This window comes from Pleuronectes platessa, chromosome 17, assembly GCF_947347685.1.
Source record: "Pleuronectes platessa chromosome 17, fPlePla1.1, whole genome shotgun sequence".
NCBI classification, from domain to species: Eukaryota; Metazoa; Chordata; class Actinopteri; order Pleuronectiformes; family Pleuronectidae; genus Pleuronectes; species Pleuronectes platessa.
In genome coordinates this window covers 10468638-10487609 of record NC_070642.1, presented here as the reverse complement: position 1 = coordinate 10487609, position 18972 = coordinate 10468638, and the positions used below count along the sequence as shown (strand labels likewise).

Sequence of the window (18972 nt, the reverse complement as noted above, 5' to 3'; positions counted from 1 at the left end):
CACACATATCCTAAAACAGTATTATTGCGTATAAACAGGCAGTTAAACATTAAGCATAGCACATGGTTCATGAAGTTACAGAAAACATACTTTCTTTGAACAAAAGACAAGTTGTGTTGATGCCATTGGTGTTGAAATACAGAATGTTTTTGATTATTTCTAAAGTCAACTATTGCTAAGATTTTCTCCAGAAAGTAAGAACTCAAATATTTGCTCTGGAAAGATCCCATCTCAGCAATGTGACAGTAAATCAAATTGTCAGTTATCTGCTCTTTTCTTGATCAAATAAAAAAAAAAAACTAGTTTAACAAAAAAATGTCAACTTCAGCCTCAGTGTCTCCAATATTTGTGCTTTTCCAGACAACAGAAATGGACGTTGTGCACATAAAAGAAAGAAAAAAACGCACACACAAGAATGAGTTCTCGTCAGTTTCATTATTATTAAAAATCTGTTCTTTGCTACATACTTTTAGAATGATGGTATTTTGTAGGCGTGCCTCTCGATGCAACTTTTTTGAACCAATGACAATGAACATTCTCATTTCCACAAAATTGACATTCAGATAATGCGCTAATGCAAATGATTTGTATGTGAAGATTTCTAAAATCCTAATCTAAGAAATAGATCCTCATTTTCAGATACACACTTATTTGTTTTCTTGCAAAGAGTTAAATTATAAGACAGTTACCACTGTCGTATGGAAATAAGATGCTAATGGTGACAGCCAGGAGCCTCGCTGGATCCTGTTGAAAGCAGCAGTCAGGAGATGACTAGCTTCGCTTGTTTTAGCTTAGCATCAAACCTGGAAACGATGAGAACAGTTGGCCTGGGTCGTTTTATTGGCAATAAATAAAACGGATAAGATAATTCTTCACAAACACTGTTTTTGTGGACATAATGTTTGTTTAGCTTTTAGCAGTAAACCACAGAAAACCTCAAAGTCACTGCTTCCAGCTTCGAGATTGTTTGCACATAATCCATTTCTACACTTTATTTTTGGTTCACAATAAATGAATAAGACATACGTGTGTTGGTGAGCTGTGGGGGTGCTGTAGGCCCATTTGGACAGAGTCTGGCTAGCTGGCTTTATGCTAAAGTAGCTAGCTGTGTCCGTCCTCTAATCCAGCTATTTTATTTTCCCAAAAATGCTAACGTGTATCTAAAAATGAACCTTTATTTACACCAACATGACAAATATTTACATCGTGTAATGTCACCGTTCTACAGCCCTTTAATTACTTGACAGAACACCTGCTGGTTCTCCACTCCACGAAACCTCGGTTAAACCAGCAACACTTGAATCCCACCGATACCCTGCAAATACATTTTGTTTTCACATCAGTATTAGTATTTCTTTTTTTTTTTTTAAGTCAAAGTGCACCACACCAGCCCTGCCAAGCCACTAGTGTCAACGTCACCTGACAACTCACATTGGTACTTTGAGGACGGGTGGGGGGTTTACAAAGCCGACCATTGTGCAGCCCGTGCAAATTGTGCCCTGTACTCAGTCACACTCTGTGGATCAGATGAGTCATAGCCAAACGGCCCGGGGTGATTAGAGATGCAGTAGTCATAGCGATGGTGATGTTCGCCGAGCCTCCGTTACAGGAGTGCCGGGCAGTGGTCGTCGACGAAAAGGAGCCCCCCCCACCCAAAAAATAAGTCCGATCAGAATTCGTCTTCGGAGCTGTCGGCCAGCAGCATGGCCTGGTCCTGAGGACTAGTGCTGGGCTCTGTGGGTTGCTGGGGAGGAAAAAATAAACATAATGCTAAATCGAAAGCATCTTAGGAACACAATAATTCACAAAGGAGCAGTTTGTTGTAATTATGACCAAAAAAAAACTGTCAGTCAGTGGCAGGTGGAACATAAAAACGTATTTGTGTTTAGGGTATTGTGTGGTATTGACCTCTGGCTGCCTGACCTTCCTCCTCTGGTGTTTGAAGCTGTTCCTCCTCTTGCGGTGAATCATCCTGATGCTGTAGAGGGCGCCGACGATTAGCAGGGCCCCTGTGATGCCGATGCCCACCGGGGCCAACATCCCGGACACGTAACCCGCCTGCCGACATTGACGACACAGGTCAAGCATCAAAAATGGAGCAGAGATGTAAACATAGACTATCTAATCCAGATAAATCATTTAAATTCCCTTCATACATATTGGTGATCAATTTGCTGGAAGAAGAAAAATGACTTATGATGCCTTCATTGGTTAAGATTGACATAATTCTATATTTTTGCAATTGTCGACAAATCCCATGAAAATAATGAGTTACCTTGCCTCTCAATAACTTACAACCTAACTATTTTAACCAGACAAGACTAAATGGTTATTTTGATATGGACCATGTTCAGCCACAGATTAACACGCATGTTGTTCTCCAGTGAGTATTGCAGCAGGATGGTTTATGTGGGATTGATTCAAAAATAAAGATGGAAATGTCACTTATTTTGACAGTGCGGCTTAATACAACAGAGGAATATTGTACATCAGTTAAATGTTGCTTTTGGACTTATCATGTGATTAATTGCCAGGAAGTGAAATAGAGAATATTGCCACCTTTATTCTAAATGTCTTAATGAGGGAAACTAACATTTTTAATCGGCAAGTTCTTTTTTAAGGACAGGAGGGGGCAGTCTTACCTTTTCTCTGATCAGCTCTACCCAGCTTCGCACTGGGAGAAAAGAAAAGCCACAGATTTAGCAGGACAACACAGGCAAATAATATTTTCTCTTCATTTTCAGATAATTGCAGGAGATATTTCTGGCTATGTGTAGTCTGGTAGTTTAGTAACAAGCAACTCTATAAGATAAGGTTTAGAAATCATGTTGTCCTACTCAGCCCCTGGTTGTGTTGAACCCAGACGGGAGGCGGAGGGATGAGGCTGTAGGGAGGCTGCGTTGCAAATGTTTTTGGCTTATCTGTCAGGTCCTCCTCGCTCTCCACCGACTCCTCAGAGTTGTCGTCCTCCTCGTCGTCATCTGTCTCCTCTGTGGGGGAACAAATTCATCTACTCAGCAGCCAAGAACAAAGGGTCACATTTGGGGGCTGGAAATAAAAATACATTTAAAAAAAAAAGAGGGAATTTTTGTATTAAATGGTTCCTCACCCTCAGACTCCATCTCCTCTAACCCTGATCTAGATTTGTGCACAGGCTGATGGGCTGCCATGGTAACCGTTGTCATAGCGTGCGGGAAGGATGAAAGGGAGGGGCCAGTGGTGGGCAAATACCCTTCAAGGTTTGGCGTCCTCACAGCAACTGCATGTCCCACATCACACAAAGAGACGGCAATAATAGTGGATGCTTGTAGACATTTTAACATTTTGCACTGTGTAAAGGGTTGAATCTGAGTGCAGGGTGCCTAATTAGACTTTTGACTTATGTAGAAATTGATTTGTTATATATTTCAGCGTTTCAGACATGCCTTTACAAGTGTGCATCTACATCCTAGACAGTGTGCCTTTCATTTATTCAAACAATGCTTAAGATATTTTTTGGGATGAAAGCATGTGTAAAAATGTACGTCAATGTAATAGATTCAAACGATAAACTGTACACAATGATGGAAGACATGACAGCTCCGCAAACGTGAAGCCAAAGCATCGCAATCGTGGATGGCTAAAGAAAAAGTAATTAAATCCTGCCTCCTCCATGTTAGTGGATGAAGGATACCCTGAGCAAATGAGCAAATTATAAAATGTGTGAAGAGAATGTGGAAGTTTGCGTTACTGAGGTTTCAATCAAACCATTGACTAACAAAAGAAATTGAAACAAAATGTTCACTGCAATAAGTTTTTGCGGCTCTACACATTCAGTTTTGTGCCCAAAGAAGGAATAATGATGTCAGAATAAATGCACTGAGCTATCATGATCTGCTTTGGCAGCATTATACCTCTTTGAATACTGGATTTTAAAAGTATATTTTAGTATAGAGTACTCTATTAAAGTCTGACCTATACTACATTTTGGTTTGGAGTAATGTTTGAGTATTCTAGATCTATATGAAACAGCCTAAATCATGTTTTTTATAGTGCATCATGTTGTGATCCGACATTTATTTCTTCACTCCTATCCACCATATCCCCTCCTCACCTCTCTCAGATCCATTCTCCGGCCTACTTGCAGCTCGCTGCTGTGAAACAGACGGAACCGAGGAGCCGATCGGTTCCTGGAGCTCGGCGCCGGATGTCTGCCACGCTGACGTCCAGTCTGGCATCAGCAGGGGTGGGGCATGCGAGGGGCCGTCCATGTCTGCCTCTACTGTGACCAGCTGGTCCAGGTCCACCTCTGACAAAGGCATTCCTCCGGTCGCCATGGCAGTGGGAGGCTGAGCGCTGCCAGGCCCTGGTGTGACCACTGCTGCTGCCGCTGCCCCCTCTGGTGTAACATCTTCAAACGGCTCAAAGATGAGAGGGAGAGCCTCTGATGACATGGTGCCCTCCGTGGCCTCATCCTGAGTCAGTGGCACCTCAGTGTCCTCTGCAATTAGAGGCAGAATGAAGGTCATGATGTACAGCAGGACGATTTAATTTAGAAAGGGCAGGTTTGTTCTGACCTTCTGGTAAACATCAGTGAAACCCTGCAACCGGTTCAGATGTAACTCAGCGAGCAAACTAGGGCATATGAATAATGACAGGTTGTGGGTCTTGCAGTTTTCTGTACACCGTGCTGTGCTGGCAGCTGGAATGAAAAATGTATCGCAGAGCAGCTACTATATTCAGCCCCATTAGTAATTATGACCGAATGCAGCTTTTTGAAACCGCTCTCTCTTTAGACATGCTGTTTCCTCATTAAAGGCACTTGTACCCTCTGAGAGCTGAGTTCACAGTGCAGCTAAGACACAATGAATGGTGGATTTGAAAATGGTTCTCTTTCGATAAGAGGCTACACCACACAGGGGGCTGTCACAGGAGAAAGTGGCACGGCATATCTTTCAGGCATTTCCTCCAAACCGAGACATTTCTTAAGACGGCTGAAAATTGCTTTTAAAGACTGAAAAGCCTTTTACATAATGCTGTTAGGGAATTTAGTTTTTTTTTTTTTGCGCAGCTTCTTTTCGGAAGGAAGATTCATCAAACGCACAATCCCCATACGGACGGCAGGAACACATATTGGCTCAGGCAGACTCCTTTAATCCATTTCCCTCATCTGCCTCACTGAATAAAAACACTCCGGCTCCTTTACAATAGGCTGCTGGGAGAATGAAGGGTGGGAAGGGAAGAGAGACGGTTTGAAGGGGTGATATGTACATATGCATATATATAGATAGAGAGAGGTTGAATCCTCTGAGGACTTGCATAACACTGCCACCAACGTTTGATGCCACTTGTGGGTGTCCTTTCCTTTCTGTTTTTCAGACTGAAGTCAGGAATAGAAAGTAATTAGACTGCCACAGGTCCCAGCTGGGGTTCAAAGTGGAGCGTGGAAAAAGCGTGCGCCTTCCTCGCCAGTCATCAAAGGAAATCTCCGCCACTAGACATGTCCTTTTCATTTCCACTGCACTTTCTTCAATGAAGCCTCCTGACACCCTGCAAAACCCCACAGGCCCGGAAAAAACGACTTGTTGTGGAGGGGAATTCTTAAATGGTGACACTGCCTGCTGAGCATTCATCTTAGCGACGCAACTTTAAAGGCCCTCTGTGGCAACTCATGTGGAATTACTGAAGGGATTAGAGAATTGTTGTATCCCAATGCATATGTCCATGTCCTACTTTTATCAAATATGCATTTCTAACTTGGAAGGTTAAGTCTGTGAGGTTTAGGTGAAAAGGATCTTTGGCAGAAATAAAATATAAAATAATTCTAGTGATGTTTTCATCAGTGAGTTTCATCTAAATTGTACAAATTATTGTTGTATTTTTACCCTAGATTTGGCCCTTTATATTTATATACTTTATATTTGCATCTGGTGAGGGTCCTCTCTACGGAGGCCGCCATGTTTTTTACAGGAGTCCAAACTGGACAAACTAAACATCTTCTGAGTTTTTATAACTGAGGCTACCAAGGAGAGGGTAATTTTGAGGGATGTTCAGCTGCAACATGCAAATTCACCACTAAATTATACACCCTGAACCTTCAATGACTTACCTCCGCCAGGTCTCGCGGCCTCGGTCCACAGGCTTTCCGGTCCATCCTCTCTGGGCATCAGGTTTGGTACAATCTCAGGTAACAAGGGTTCTGGGAGTGAGGATGCCGTGGCTCCATCATGGCCCCAACCCGTCAAAAATCTGGAGGCCAGGACCAAAGGAGGGAGGGGAGTGAGGGAGGTCAGCTTCTGGACCTGTGTTGAAGGGTATGGAGGTTCTGTAAAGGAGGGCGAGCTGGTGTCTGGGTCGTTTTCCTGTCCGGAGTCATCTCCATCAGGGAGTCTTGTTCTGTCCTCCCCACCTTGGTTATTTTGTTGGCTGTATGAAGACTCCAGCGGAGGTGGCGCTGTAGAGGAAGCCAGAAATCCACCTGAACTTAATCTTGAAGAACTCATGTCTTCTAATAGCTGCTTTTTCCCACTTGTAGAGGGTGATGTCTTGTCATCGATGACAGACAGGTTGTCGTCAGTGCTCTCTGAATCCTCTGGCAGAACTGACGCTCCCTGTCTCTCACCGTCCTTCATTTCAGATGAGCTCACATCCTTTTTTACCTTGCTCTTTCGGCTCCATGCCTCTCCACCAGCCTTCCTCGGCCCAGATCTTCCGTCGAAGCTGTCCCCATTTTCTGTCTGCGTCACCGGCGCTATCCCCTCAGGTCGTCCATTCGGGTCAGCCCCTCCTCCTGCACCTACATTCAGTACCACGCCAGTCACATACTCTCTGTCCAAGGATTTAGACTTTACACCCACACCCAGCACGGATGTTGACCTGACAGTTCTTCTTGACTTACACTCCCCATCACAGTGGTTGTCCTGCGTGGGAGGGAAGCCAGGGAAGTGGACGGGCGTTCCACAGACACAAAGGCAGATCCCAGCCAGGAGGAGGCGACGAAGCATCCCAGACATCAGCATCTCTGTTTCGTCTCAGCACCTGCAGAGAGCAGACCCAAAAAATAAAGACAAATGCTAACAAGTGGAACTGAGGTGTGATCAGTCCCCTGCCTGCAACTTCTACGCTTTGTCAGCCACGTGGACAGAGAGAGGGAGACAAAGAAGAGGTGGAGGTGCCCGGAGAGGAATATAGGTGACATGGCACATTACAGATGTGTTCAGCTAGAGATTAAAGGACTGGCATGAGAACTTCATATAGAGAGCAGGATTGGCATTGCTTTGGTGCTGCAGCTGCATCTTTTTAAATAATTTGGATGAAATTCCTTTTAATCTCAGACTCTTGTGTTCATTTTGCATGAAGAGTAAACACATGCACACACACACATAGAGAGGTAGAGTGACAAACGAGTGTGAATCTGACACAGCAATCCTCTGCACATTGTCACCCATGAATAGCACCAGGCTACCTATCTTCCGCGATGTTGCACAGATGGAGCCATGATGTTACACGTGTTTACATTGCACACATCTGCATCTCCCTCACAACCGACCGATATGCATTCATGATGTACGTATACATGACTACAAATAGCACATTAAATCAGATTAGGGGAAAATCTGATAATGTGGGGCGCATTTGCTTCTCCACGTGATCTAACAGCGAAAACCACCTGATAATCGATCGCTGCTGTGTGAGGATGAGGAGGGAACGACGCGTGTGGTGTTGACAGGGTGACACCCTGAGTCAGACAAGCGTCTGAGAAGTCTTGTTGCAGACGCGTGATGATGCTCAGTCCAACAATGTCATACACTTTACTCCATGCGCAAACCCCCTGAAACCACCATGCAACCATCACAGCTCGCACACCTAATCAATCACATGCAATCTAATACCCAATTACATAATCTCTATCGCTAACAGCATATGGATTGTAAGCACATTCATATTGCGGTGTTGATCCGATCTGACTGCATGCACCTGAGCCAATCACATCCGTATGGCACCCACCTAAATCCCATCGTGCCCAGGCAGTGAGAGCGAGATTTACTTGGGAACAATGGGAGTCGCATATGGCAAAAAATAAAAAATAAATGCCTTTACCTTCCAGAGTTGGTGTCGGATCGCTGAGCCTGCAGGGCGCACATGAGCCTCACATGCACCGATAGAGGAGAGGAGAGGAGAGGAGAGGAGAGGAGAGGAGAGGAGAGCAGGCTGGAGGAGGATGAGGAGGATCAGGCTGGTTGTTGTGCAGCTCAGCGTCACTGACTGGAAGTCTCCGGCGTCTTCTCTGCGTTATTGTGTCCGCCTGCTTCTTCTCCAGCGCTGCCTTTGAATGGCTCAAACCTGCAGGATTTACTCAAACCGATGACTTCACCTTCTGGTTTATCAGCAATGCCCTTCACCGCGTCGCTTTCTAATCAGCAGTTAATTTCCATCTGCTTTAGTCTTTTCTTCATTGTTGTTTTGTTGTCTTTGACAAAAGGTCACTCCAGGCTCCCCATACTGAATAAGAGCAGGGACACCATGCAGTTTACGTGTATATATAAATCACAAAGGAAATATTCTTGACTGAGACTTAAGCTGATATTATATTTAAAACTTTTTTTTAAATGAACAAATTACCTAATGTGATTTTCCCACTACAATTGTAATATTCACATTAGACTTATTACATTAATAAAAAAAATTATCTTTGCTTTTTCTGCATGAATTGTTGGTAATTTTTTACCATTTTTTTCAAGTGGTCAATTGTCTACATAATATACAAGTTGCATAATGGTTCACTATTTGTTAAAATTAACAAGCAAGTGTTTTTGAAGTTTGAATGTTTATAGTAGAATTTTGATTCATGCACGTGCAAGTTAAGTGTATCTCAGATCTCGCTGTGAAAATGGAATCCAAACAGCAATGGAGTGAACTTTAATAAGAGGAGTCAAGAGAGGTATACTCAAGTTCAGCAGGGTGTTAAAGAGCTCTGTGTTAGAGAACATGTTCTTACCATTATTAATTATGAACTATAGAGCTTTTACAGTCCTTTTTTTTGTGAATGGGTTATATTGTGATACAAACAAACAGTTTTGTGGATTTGTTCTCAAGGAATTTCTTTGCTCTGTAAAGTTATTATTTTATTTCAAAGTAGCCGGGTATAAAAGCAAGTGCAGGCATGAATAATTAATCAGTTACAATCACAACTACTAATATGTATTTGTTTGAAGTTTTAAATGTACAACTACATGATCTGAAGTGTATGCCAATCCCAGACTGTTCCAAAAAATGTTTTGAAGTGGATGATGAGGTCATGGTCTGATGTAATATGATTGTCCAGAAAATGATATGATGATGTTGCTTGTATTTGCATCAGAGAAACTGAACTCTTGACTGATTTAATACATTCAACAAGGACCTTACACAGACAGCATGGCTAAACAGCAGTATTGTTTGATTTTAGTTGACTGAAAAAGTTCCAGTGACCCCATGTGGAAGGACAATGAGGTTACACCAGGTTGGACCATCAGCATTCATGGCTTATACCACTGTGTCAGATGGAAGATCATTCTTCCAAATGTCTCCCCAATAATTATGACAGACAACAATTGAAACATCCTAAAAAAAAAAAACTCCTGTATCAGACTTACTGTAACAACAGATTTCTCATTATTTGTAAGTGTCACAGAATAGTTCAATTTACCTGATAAAATGTATGGGTTACCTAGTTGTCATTTTATTTTTATAAAATTATATAATTGACTGTCAGATAGACTGTATAGTAATTGGGTGGATTATTTATATTTGTTTTAATAAAATCAGTGTGATATTTTCGTTGTTGGGATTTGCTTTTTGATCAGGCGCTCACACGTGACGTCATTGCGTTTCTGAAGACCCAACCCAACCCATCAGGAAGACAACAGATTTTTGTTGGGATGCAGATTTGCGGCTGTCTGTGTTGATTTCCAACTCACGTCATTTTCGCCCAGAGGCGAAGATAATAATAAAATGCCATTATTTGATGGTTTGGGCAGCGGAGGAGAGAAGACTGCGATCGTCATTGATTTAGGAGCAGCATACACAAAGTGAGTGTCAGTCGTTAGCACGCCTTGTTAGCGCTTTGCACAAATTGCTAACCCAGCTCTGTGTTTCATCTCTCAACCACCCGTAGTTTCTTATACACAAGCTAAAGCTCATTAACACATGATGCTTAATAGTTTATAGCTGTAGTAAATGCTTCAGCGGTGTTAGCTAGTTAGCCACATAGCCAGTGCTAACTGGGACATTCAGCTAGTGATAGCTGCTGTCAAGTTAGAGTTGAGAGGAGATCTAGAAAACACAAACGACTGTACTCAACGTTATGAGCATCACCTGCAGCTGCAGCTTCTGAACAGCCTCCATGTTCGTATTCGTCCAATTTTAGTTATTTTAAAGCTGATATTTTTCATGTCACAGGTATTGAGATGTTTTATATCGTTGGTAAAATCAAATACATAACATGTAGGTGGACCAGTGGAACATCAACTCTGAATTGGGTTTAGCTTTGAGGCCACATTCCTGCTATTAATCCGCTGTGAGAGGAAACTCTCCCCCTCACCATGACTTCTGGTGAAGTGACCTAAAGTAAATGGAGCTAATGTTAGCACATGTTAATCTGATCACTGCCTGAGACTATAAGTCACTTTACTCCTCATCGTACCACCAGATCTCCCCTCATTTGGGGGATTTACATTGAGCACATTACATTTACCATAACTGCTATAACGAAAATCTCATTTCCTTTCTCTCCACGGTTAATATGGTTTCAGTGACGTGTTTAAATGCTGTTCTAAAACAAGTTTAGTCAAAGTGGGTTAAAAGTTAGTAAGGTTGAGAAAGTGGCCTGAGGCAAATCACATGAAGATCGAGAGGAAAGTTCTCTATAAAGAATGAAGTCTTTGTCTGCAGTTGCTTTACCACAACATTTAACACAGAACTGCTCTCTTCTTTTATTTATAATGGAGAGACGACCGATTTTATATTCTTCTCATAAAATTATCAAGTGGCACCTTTGGCTCCAATAAAAATTATTCCATTCTTCAAAAAAAGAGGATGCAATGGTGGTGTGCATCATGTTTATAATTGTTTGGTTTGCGAACAGTTCAGTAGCAATTTTATTATTGTAGTATATGTTGGAGCGTTAATCTAACTAGTATATTTTAGTGAACGTTCACAAATGTAAATGGTATCCTCTGCATATCAGCAGTTTAGCTAACAGCTGTATTTCTTTGCAGATGTGGCTTCGCAGGGGAAACGGGGCCCAGGTTCATAATTCCGAGCGAGATCCGGAAACCAGGACAGCAGCAGGTGAGACACAGCTGTGCGTTACTGGGTGTGATCATTCGGAAGGAAACAGCATCATATGTTAATATGTTGTGTGTTTTTCTCTCTCTCAGGCTGTCAAGGTGGTTCAGTACAACATCAACACAGAAGAGCTTTATGTCATACTCAAAGAGTTTATCCACATACTGTACTTCAGGTGAGACTCCTGCATTAGTCCATCATCATAAGCAATTTACTAAGATATGTGTACTGCAACTAAGCAAATAAAACCTGCTTAGTAGTCAAATACTGTTCTCCATACAGTAATGAATTTGTACAATATTGTAGTATCTGGCCCTATAAAGGTGGAACATTTGTGACAAGCCTCATACACAACATGCAACATTCCTTAAAATCAGTGTTTGCCATCTTGTCCGTCTCAACCAGACACCTGCTGGTGAACCCTCGCGACAGAAGAGTGGTCATCATCGAGTCCATCCTCTGCCCTTCTCACTTCAGAGAGACTCTCACCAAGGTGTTCTTCAAACAGTTTGAGGTAGAGCATCAAACACATCAGGCTTTTATGAAATATACAGATCTTGTTTGGACGAGGTGTTAATATGCTTTATATGCTGTATTATGTTGTGCCAAACTTATTTTCATCCAGGGAATTTTCTTTTAATAACTTTCAATAAACTCTTATTGTAAACTGAAAAATAACTCCATTAACAACAGTATTGTTTTAACATTCAGATATTGATAATCCACTTGTGTTCAGTTTATAAAACAGTTTTCATCAGGTGATAACAAATATAATTTAGATGTAAAGTCATATTTAAATGTGCCTAATACATTTCAACACATAAATCAGATATTAGTATTTATTTAAAAGTCTACATAGAGTTTACAAGTTGTAAAGAACAGAAACAGACAAATAGATTCAAAAGTTTTTCCAACACTCTTTCACCTTGAAGGTTTAGTGTGTTAGATTTAAAGGCATCTAGTGGTGAAGTTGTATATTGCAACCATCTGAATACCCCTCACCTTGCCCTTAACAATGTGTAGAAGAACCCACGGTGACCTTAAGGTAACAGTTCTCTACAGAGTCAGTGTTTGGTTTGTCTTTTCTGGGCTACTGTAGTGAAGGGGTACAACATGGCAGACTCTGTAAAAGAGGACCTGCCTCCACTCAGAGGGAATGAAAAGAATGATTCCTAGTTTCGGCTGATTATACACTAATGAAAATTATTATTCTCAATTCCTGACGATAGATCCTCCTAAATCCTACACACTTAGCCTGTGTTATTGTTATCCTTATCATGTTCCTAATGATAAGAGGAAACTGGAGTATGTTGTGAATATTTGGTTTTACTGTGTTTCAGGTGCCCTCTGTGCTGTTTGCCCCAAGTCACCTTATGGCCATCATGACTTTGGGCATCAACTCTGGCCTGGTGATGGACTGTGGCCACACAGAGACACTGGTGCTGCCTGTATCCTTGTAAACTGTGACTTACTGACTTAAAGAAATAACCCAAAACAGAAATAACTACAACAGTTACCAGGTGGTACATGATACAAATGATATCAGATTAATATATTTCTGATAAATTTCATCTCGAGAGATTTTTTTCACATGTCTCTCAGCTGTTTGTGTAATTTACTAAAATAAATGTAATATACTGTTTTGTAATATTTACTTTGGGGTTGACGTCTTACCTTAACTGTGAAATCAGGTGTATGAGTGCACTCTCATTCTGCCAGCCTGGGAGGCTCTGCCTTTGGGAGGGAAAGCCATTCACAAGTAAGTAGCTGGAAGTGATTGAAGAGGAGAGACTGACTTTGCATGTCACTGTGTTACTTTTTACACATTTACAGAAAAAATTCACTCTTGTGTGTTGATTGAAAATGTTATGTAGCTTTTTGTGCTTCTTTCCTGTCATAACCACAACTGTCTGTCTTGTAGAGAGTTAGACGGCCTTCTCGTGGAACAGTGCACGGTAGACACAGACACCACCACTGGGCAGAGTGTACCAGCCATCATCGGTAATTAGAGAGAAACACCACACACCATCTGTCTCTGTCTTTTTAACGGATAAACATGTAGCTCTGATGTGGACAGCTCATTTGTTTGACTAGTTAGAATGAAAACACAATATAATGGCTTTGACCCATTATGCATCATTGACTATTCATAAGAGGAACTTGTTCTGTGTGACATCTTAGACAATTATTTTCTCCATTTGTGAATTATATACTTGCAGCCTCTTTTAGAGTTTTCCATCCACATTTTGTCTTGATACTGAATCATAGTGTTGAGCTGTGAGATCCACAGCTGCAGCACAGTGAGAGAAGCTACTCATACATGCATAGATAATTAAGACTGACAGAAGGTTGACTCAGTGGACTGGACTCTGTTCAAAGAACTGCGTTCTTGAAATAAGTTCAGTTGGACTGAGATCTCTGTTATAAACTTAAATCTGGAAATATGTATAAAATCCAACCGTGCAGGATTTTGAAGTTGTCCAAATGACAACAAAAACAAAAATAACTCCAGAAAAAACGTAGTTTGCAACAGTGTTGGTTCTACCCCCATGACCTGGATTTGTTTTACACCAAGCAATCTAACTGAAGTGAAATGGGAAATGGCTGATTTGAAAACAAGTCGACAGAAGAACCTTGTCTCTTTTCTTTTCTTTTCCCCAGGGACCATCCCAGAAGAGACTGTGGAGGATATCAAAGGTTGGTATGACCGAGATGTTTTTGTCTTCATGATCGGCCCCTCTCATCTTAGGGAGGGATCACAATGTTTTTTTATTTCCAACAATGTCCGCCTTTTTAAAAAGACAACCACAATGTATCTGACTGTTCTGCTCTGTCTTCACCATTCCACCGCTGGATTATTATAAGGAAGGTCAACAAATAAACTGACCACAGGGATCACTCATGTTCGTTCTCTTTAATAATAGCAGACAGGCTTTACTCTGTTTTCAGTAAACTGGGGCAGACTCCAGCCCGTTATGGTTTCACAGGGTAGTTTCATGTTAGTCTCATTTAATGTCTATTTGCAAGAAGATTCCCTGCACATAACTGGTTGAATTTTTTAAATACTTTTCACTGTTTATTGAAGAATGGCGAGTGGATTGGGAGAAGGAGCACATTTTTATTTGTTATTTCAATTACATTTTTCCATTTCTCTCATTTACGTGTGTTTCATTGTGTGAATGAAATATATAATTTACGGGGATTGTGCAACATACCACATTATGTAATTTAATCTTTGATTTAAGACTTGTGTCGATCTTGTATCTTTACAACCATTTCATATATTGTCAGTCATTAACATGGCCTATAGTCTTTTGGTATTAAATCATAATTACTTGTTATCGTTACTCACTGATTCTTTTTTGTTTCTTATAGTGAGAACATGTTTTGTCAGTGACCTGCAGAGAGGACTGAATATCCAAGAAGCCAAATTTAACCTGGATGGAACAGCAGAGGTGAAAGACATGTTTTTAACAGAATCCCTCAGTGAGCTGGTCTTTATTTGTATTCAGGTACTCATTGGTGTAATTTTCTGAAAAACTCTATTTTCTGTTGAATGTGTCTGTAGCGTCCAGCTCCTCCTCCAGATGTTGAATATCCACTGGATGGGGAGAAAATCCTGCACATTAAAGGGTCAATCAGGTAGTTGGTCAGAATATGTGCTTTGTTGCAGTTCTTGTGAAATGTTTACATCTTATTCCTTTATGTTAGTGTTGGCTATGTTTGAATTTTTGTTCATTTCTCATTAGGTTTATGTCGCTTCAGAAAAATAAGTGTTTGTTTTTTGTCTTTGCTGAGCATCTCCGTCAGAGGTTCTCATGAACTCTTCTGTTCTTTTTTTAGGGACTCTGTGATGGAGATCTTGTTTGAACAGGACAACGAGGAGAAGAGTGTGGCCTCATTGATACTTGACGCTCTGGTCAAGGTAGAGAAAATGATTCTGTATGTAATTGATATGCGTGACACTAGGGTGTTGTATTTGTCCTTATCCTCTCAACTACTTCCACTTTTAGAACAATTTGCTAGTGCACTGAGGACGTGTGCAAATTCATGTTCACTAGTTTAACAGAGAACAGGAGAAAACATTGCTTTGCCAGGCACATGATTCACAACTCTTGTACTTAGTCCCTAAATTAATCAAGAGGTTTGTTTCTGGCATCATGTGCAATACACCAATTATAGTGCCATGTCCCATTTCCTTTAGTATCTGCAGCTTTAAAATAACAAGGGAATTCTGCACCATTGACTTCAGACCAGGGTTTTGTTGGTCAAAGATCAATGCACCTGACCACTACTCTGTAAGACCAGCAGGACCATGGACACACGTATGGGCACCACCATGTGGGAAAACAACAACTGCACTGGTCTGCAACTATGTTTTTCTCTCTCCCTCTATCAGAGCTGTGCCCTGAAAGTTGAAGATTTTTATCATCCATTAGAGACCCCTCAGTTTACAGGAGTATTCGTATTGAACAACCCAATCTGAAAAATGTTATTCTAATACAGCACTCCTCTTCATAACATGCACCCGTGGAGTTGAGCCCGCAGTTTGACTTAGTGCAGTTGCTATGGCGACACTCGGCTATAGCCATTCCCTGAATCTGGGAGCTTCTTTCTTTCTCTCTCTCTCTCCGTGTGGGGATGAAGTCAGCCCAGGACAGCAGCCTAATTAATCTCTAACCGTACAGCAGCAGCCGACATCTCACAGTCTGAAACAGCAGTATATGCACGACTCTGCTCAGGATGTACAGAAACACGGCTCAGCAGCTCCCCCGAGGCCTCCGGCGAGCTCTGCACACAGAGGGCAGCACTGCAGTAACACTATCCACGGCAACTCTCATCCATCACATGAGGTTTTTGGTCTAAACCTGTCCTGATAACCACAGAGTGTAGTTCTCCCGCCCAATGGTTTGTCCTACACCACTGATATGGCAGAGTAAATAGGTTTGTGATTGTCTTAACGCTTTTCTTTACTGATATGTAATAATGGTGTCAAATGAATGAATACAATAAATAATCCAGCTTCTCTTTTCACCGACACACAAGGGATCTAGACGGAAAAGACACATTCTTCCTTGCAATTCCCACCTTAAGATAAAAAGTGCTTCCTGCAAGTGATTTTATTTGGTAAATGTGGGTGTGTTGTTTTTCTTTAGTGCCCCATCGACACCCGTAAAGTGCTCTCTGAGAACCTGGTGGTGATCGGAGGCACAGCCATGCTGCCAGGCTTCCTGCACCGTCTGCTGGCAGAAATACGCCTCCTGGTGGAGAAGCCCAAGTACAGCAACGTGCTGGCCAGCAAGAGTTTCCGAATACACGCTCCGCCCGCTAAGCCCAACTGCACCGCCTGGCTCGGAGGTCAGATATGAGATTTTATTGTTACCTCTGCTAGATTGTTTCTTGGATCTTGATATAAAGAATCAGGCATGTTTAGGGGACTGATATTTGTCATTGTGTGCAATTTAATTTCCCTTGGCTATATAAGGGGACTGTTGGCGTAGTTGTGCAGTTTGTTGTGTAATTAAATTTTTTTATTGATTTTAATTATCACTACCTAGTGTGGTAAGGCTTTCAGTCAGAGAAAATCTTGTAATAAATCATTGTGAATAAATATTTCTTCTGCTTCAACACACTTTTAAAAATCAATAATGTCAGAAGTTTTTGCTTGTGACTTCTCTTGAATCATTTATAAATCTGTCTCTTATCGCTCTCTGCTCAACAGGTGCGATCTTCGGGGCCCTTCAGGACGTCCTGGGGAGCCGGTCGGTGTCACGGGACTACTACAACCAAACAGGTCGCATCCCCGACTGGTGCTGCCTGAGCTCCCCTCCACCCGAGTCGCTGTATGAAGCAGGAAAGACTCCTCCTCCACTAATGAAGAGAGCCTTCTCCACAGAGAAGTAGAACATTCTGCAAAAAAAAACAATAATGTACTCTCCTTCTGCCTATTAGATCTATAAATGTAACATCTCATCAAATATCTTGTGAGTTTGTTAAATACACAAACGGCTCTTAATGTTTGTCATGTCCAGTAGTCACACCTACGTTTTTGTGTGCAGTGATTGTGGACTGTTTGATGGTCAGACGAGCAGGTTGTTGACGGACAGAACCCAATGGGGTTAGGGTGATTACATGAAGTATTAGAGTTTTAAGGTTTCAAACTGTCCTTGTGCTGCATGCAGCTATGTCTACTGTTGGAGTATCATCGGGCAAGGAGGTGAAGATGTATGTATTTACTCTTAATCCCACTCAAGTTTGTTCTGGTTTTTGTTGAATCATATTCAACAGAAATGTTTTAAAACCCTACAACCAGGTCAGGTTTGAGTTTTCCATTTGTTTGAAGTTGTCACTAAACACTAGAGAAACATTCCAGTGTCATGTCATCAAATGTGAAGATATCACTCTGAAGATAATGCCACAAAGGAAAAAGAAAATAACAACTGTTAGATTTATTTATTTGCACTTAGCAATGTAAAGTCATTTAATCCCGTTAAAGGCCCTGCAGACACATCAGAACAAACAAGAGGCTCAGTCCAGAGAAACAGGTCTATTCCACCTAAATAATCAGAAGCACTTGTGTGTGTGTTTATAATTGTTGTGTACAAACTGTAAAACACATTTCAAACAATAACATGTTGCTCTGTAACCCTCAAATTCAACGAATAAATATTCAGAATTTAATCAGACGGGCATTTCACTGATTTTTATCCAGAAATATTTCTTAAAGAAACAGCCAGAACAGCATCGGCGGTTTGTGTTGAGAGGCTCCCAGCATAGTTTTGAATATAAATACAGTTACAACAAATGAATGCACATACAGTGTCTCACTCTCCAGACTGTGTAGTTAGATGTGTTGGTGCAAACTTGCGTTATGACCACTTTCAGTAAAACTTGCTATTCCCTCTACACAGCTAAATATTAGGTGAACAGTGACCAAACTAAATAAAAATATTTCATCACAATGAAGACTGTTGTTCTTTTTTCAGCCCACTCCTCGTGTGCTCTGTGTGTGCGTCTGTGTGCGTCCATCCCAGAATGGAGTTGCATCTGTTTGGCCCTTTGGGTCACATCCATCTCTTAGCCCGGCTACCGTGGGCTTGGGAACCAGTAGCAATACCCACAATGCATCTGTAGCACAATACTGGCAAAAAACTGTCTGGGAAAATGGAAAATAGCCATAAACATTGAATGGAGGAGAAACAAAGACCTAATAGTAAAAGGGGTGTGTATGTGCTTGTCTTATCTGTCCAGTCAGATGGTCATCATATTTTTAAACATTCATATTTTGTGATGAACTGTACTCAGTTGATGGTTCAAGAACAAGGTTAATGTGGTAGGGAAAAATAACCTTGTTTACCTTTCTTTTTTTCCATCTATGGAGTCTCTTTCAACTCCAGAGTTTAAAATAGAAAATTCACTTTCTGCATCATGAACGCTCAGATTAACTTTACAGAGTGCGGACCTCCTTGACTTTGGATACAGGGACATTTGGCTTGAGTTATCACAGAATTATTCAGACCTTTCCTCTATTATATAATTAAAGACAGCCATGGCCTCGCCTCTATCTTAGGATGTAGAGCTGCACACCCCCACCTGCTTCCTCCGCTCCTGCTGAGGGAGACCCCCATCCTCCCTCGATGGGGACTGGGACTGGAGCGACGGTGT

At 41.5% G+C, this 18972-nt stretch overlaps 1 protein-coding gene across 1 annotated transcript; it reads left to right on the top strand.

Annotated features, from left to right (window-relative positions):
* Positions 1 to 9850: 9850 nt before the first annotated feature.
* Positions 9851 to 17988, top strand: actr10 (actin related protein 10). The gene is made up of 13 exons (XM_053445683.1): positions 9851 to 10049; positions 11238 to 11310; positions 11400 to 11482; positions 11713 to 11821; positions 12648 to 12755; positions 12999 to 13066; positions 13229 to 13308; positions 13969 to 14004; positions 14683 to 14762; positions 14876 to 14949; positions 15151 to 15232; positions 16464 to 16665; positions 17030 to 17988. The coding sequence occupies exons 1-13, from the start codon at positions 9973 to 9975 to the stop codon at positions 17209 to 17211; spliced, it is 1254 nt and encodes a 417-aa protein (XP_053301658.1). The 5' UTR covers positions 9851 to 9972; the 3' UTR covers positions 17212 to 17988.
* The last annotated feature ends 984 nt before the right edge of the window (positions 17989 to 18972 follow it).

What these genes read in the sequence shown, in the direction of transcription:
- actr10 (XM_053445683.1), top strand. Translation starts at nt 9,973, where the DNA reads ATGCCATTATTTGATGGTTTGGGCAGCGGAGGAGAGAAGACTGCGATC. An exon ending in TTAGGAGCAGCATACACAAA is followed by an intron (nt 10,050 to 11,237) that starts GTGAGTGTCAGT and finishes ATTTCTTTGCAG; the next exon opens with ATGTGGCTTCGCAGGGGAAA. An exon ending in ACCTGGATGGAACAGCAGAG is followed by an intron (nt 14,763 to 14,875) that starts GTGAAAGACATG and finishes ATGTGTCTGTAG; the next exon opens with CGTCCAGCTCCTCCTCCAGA.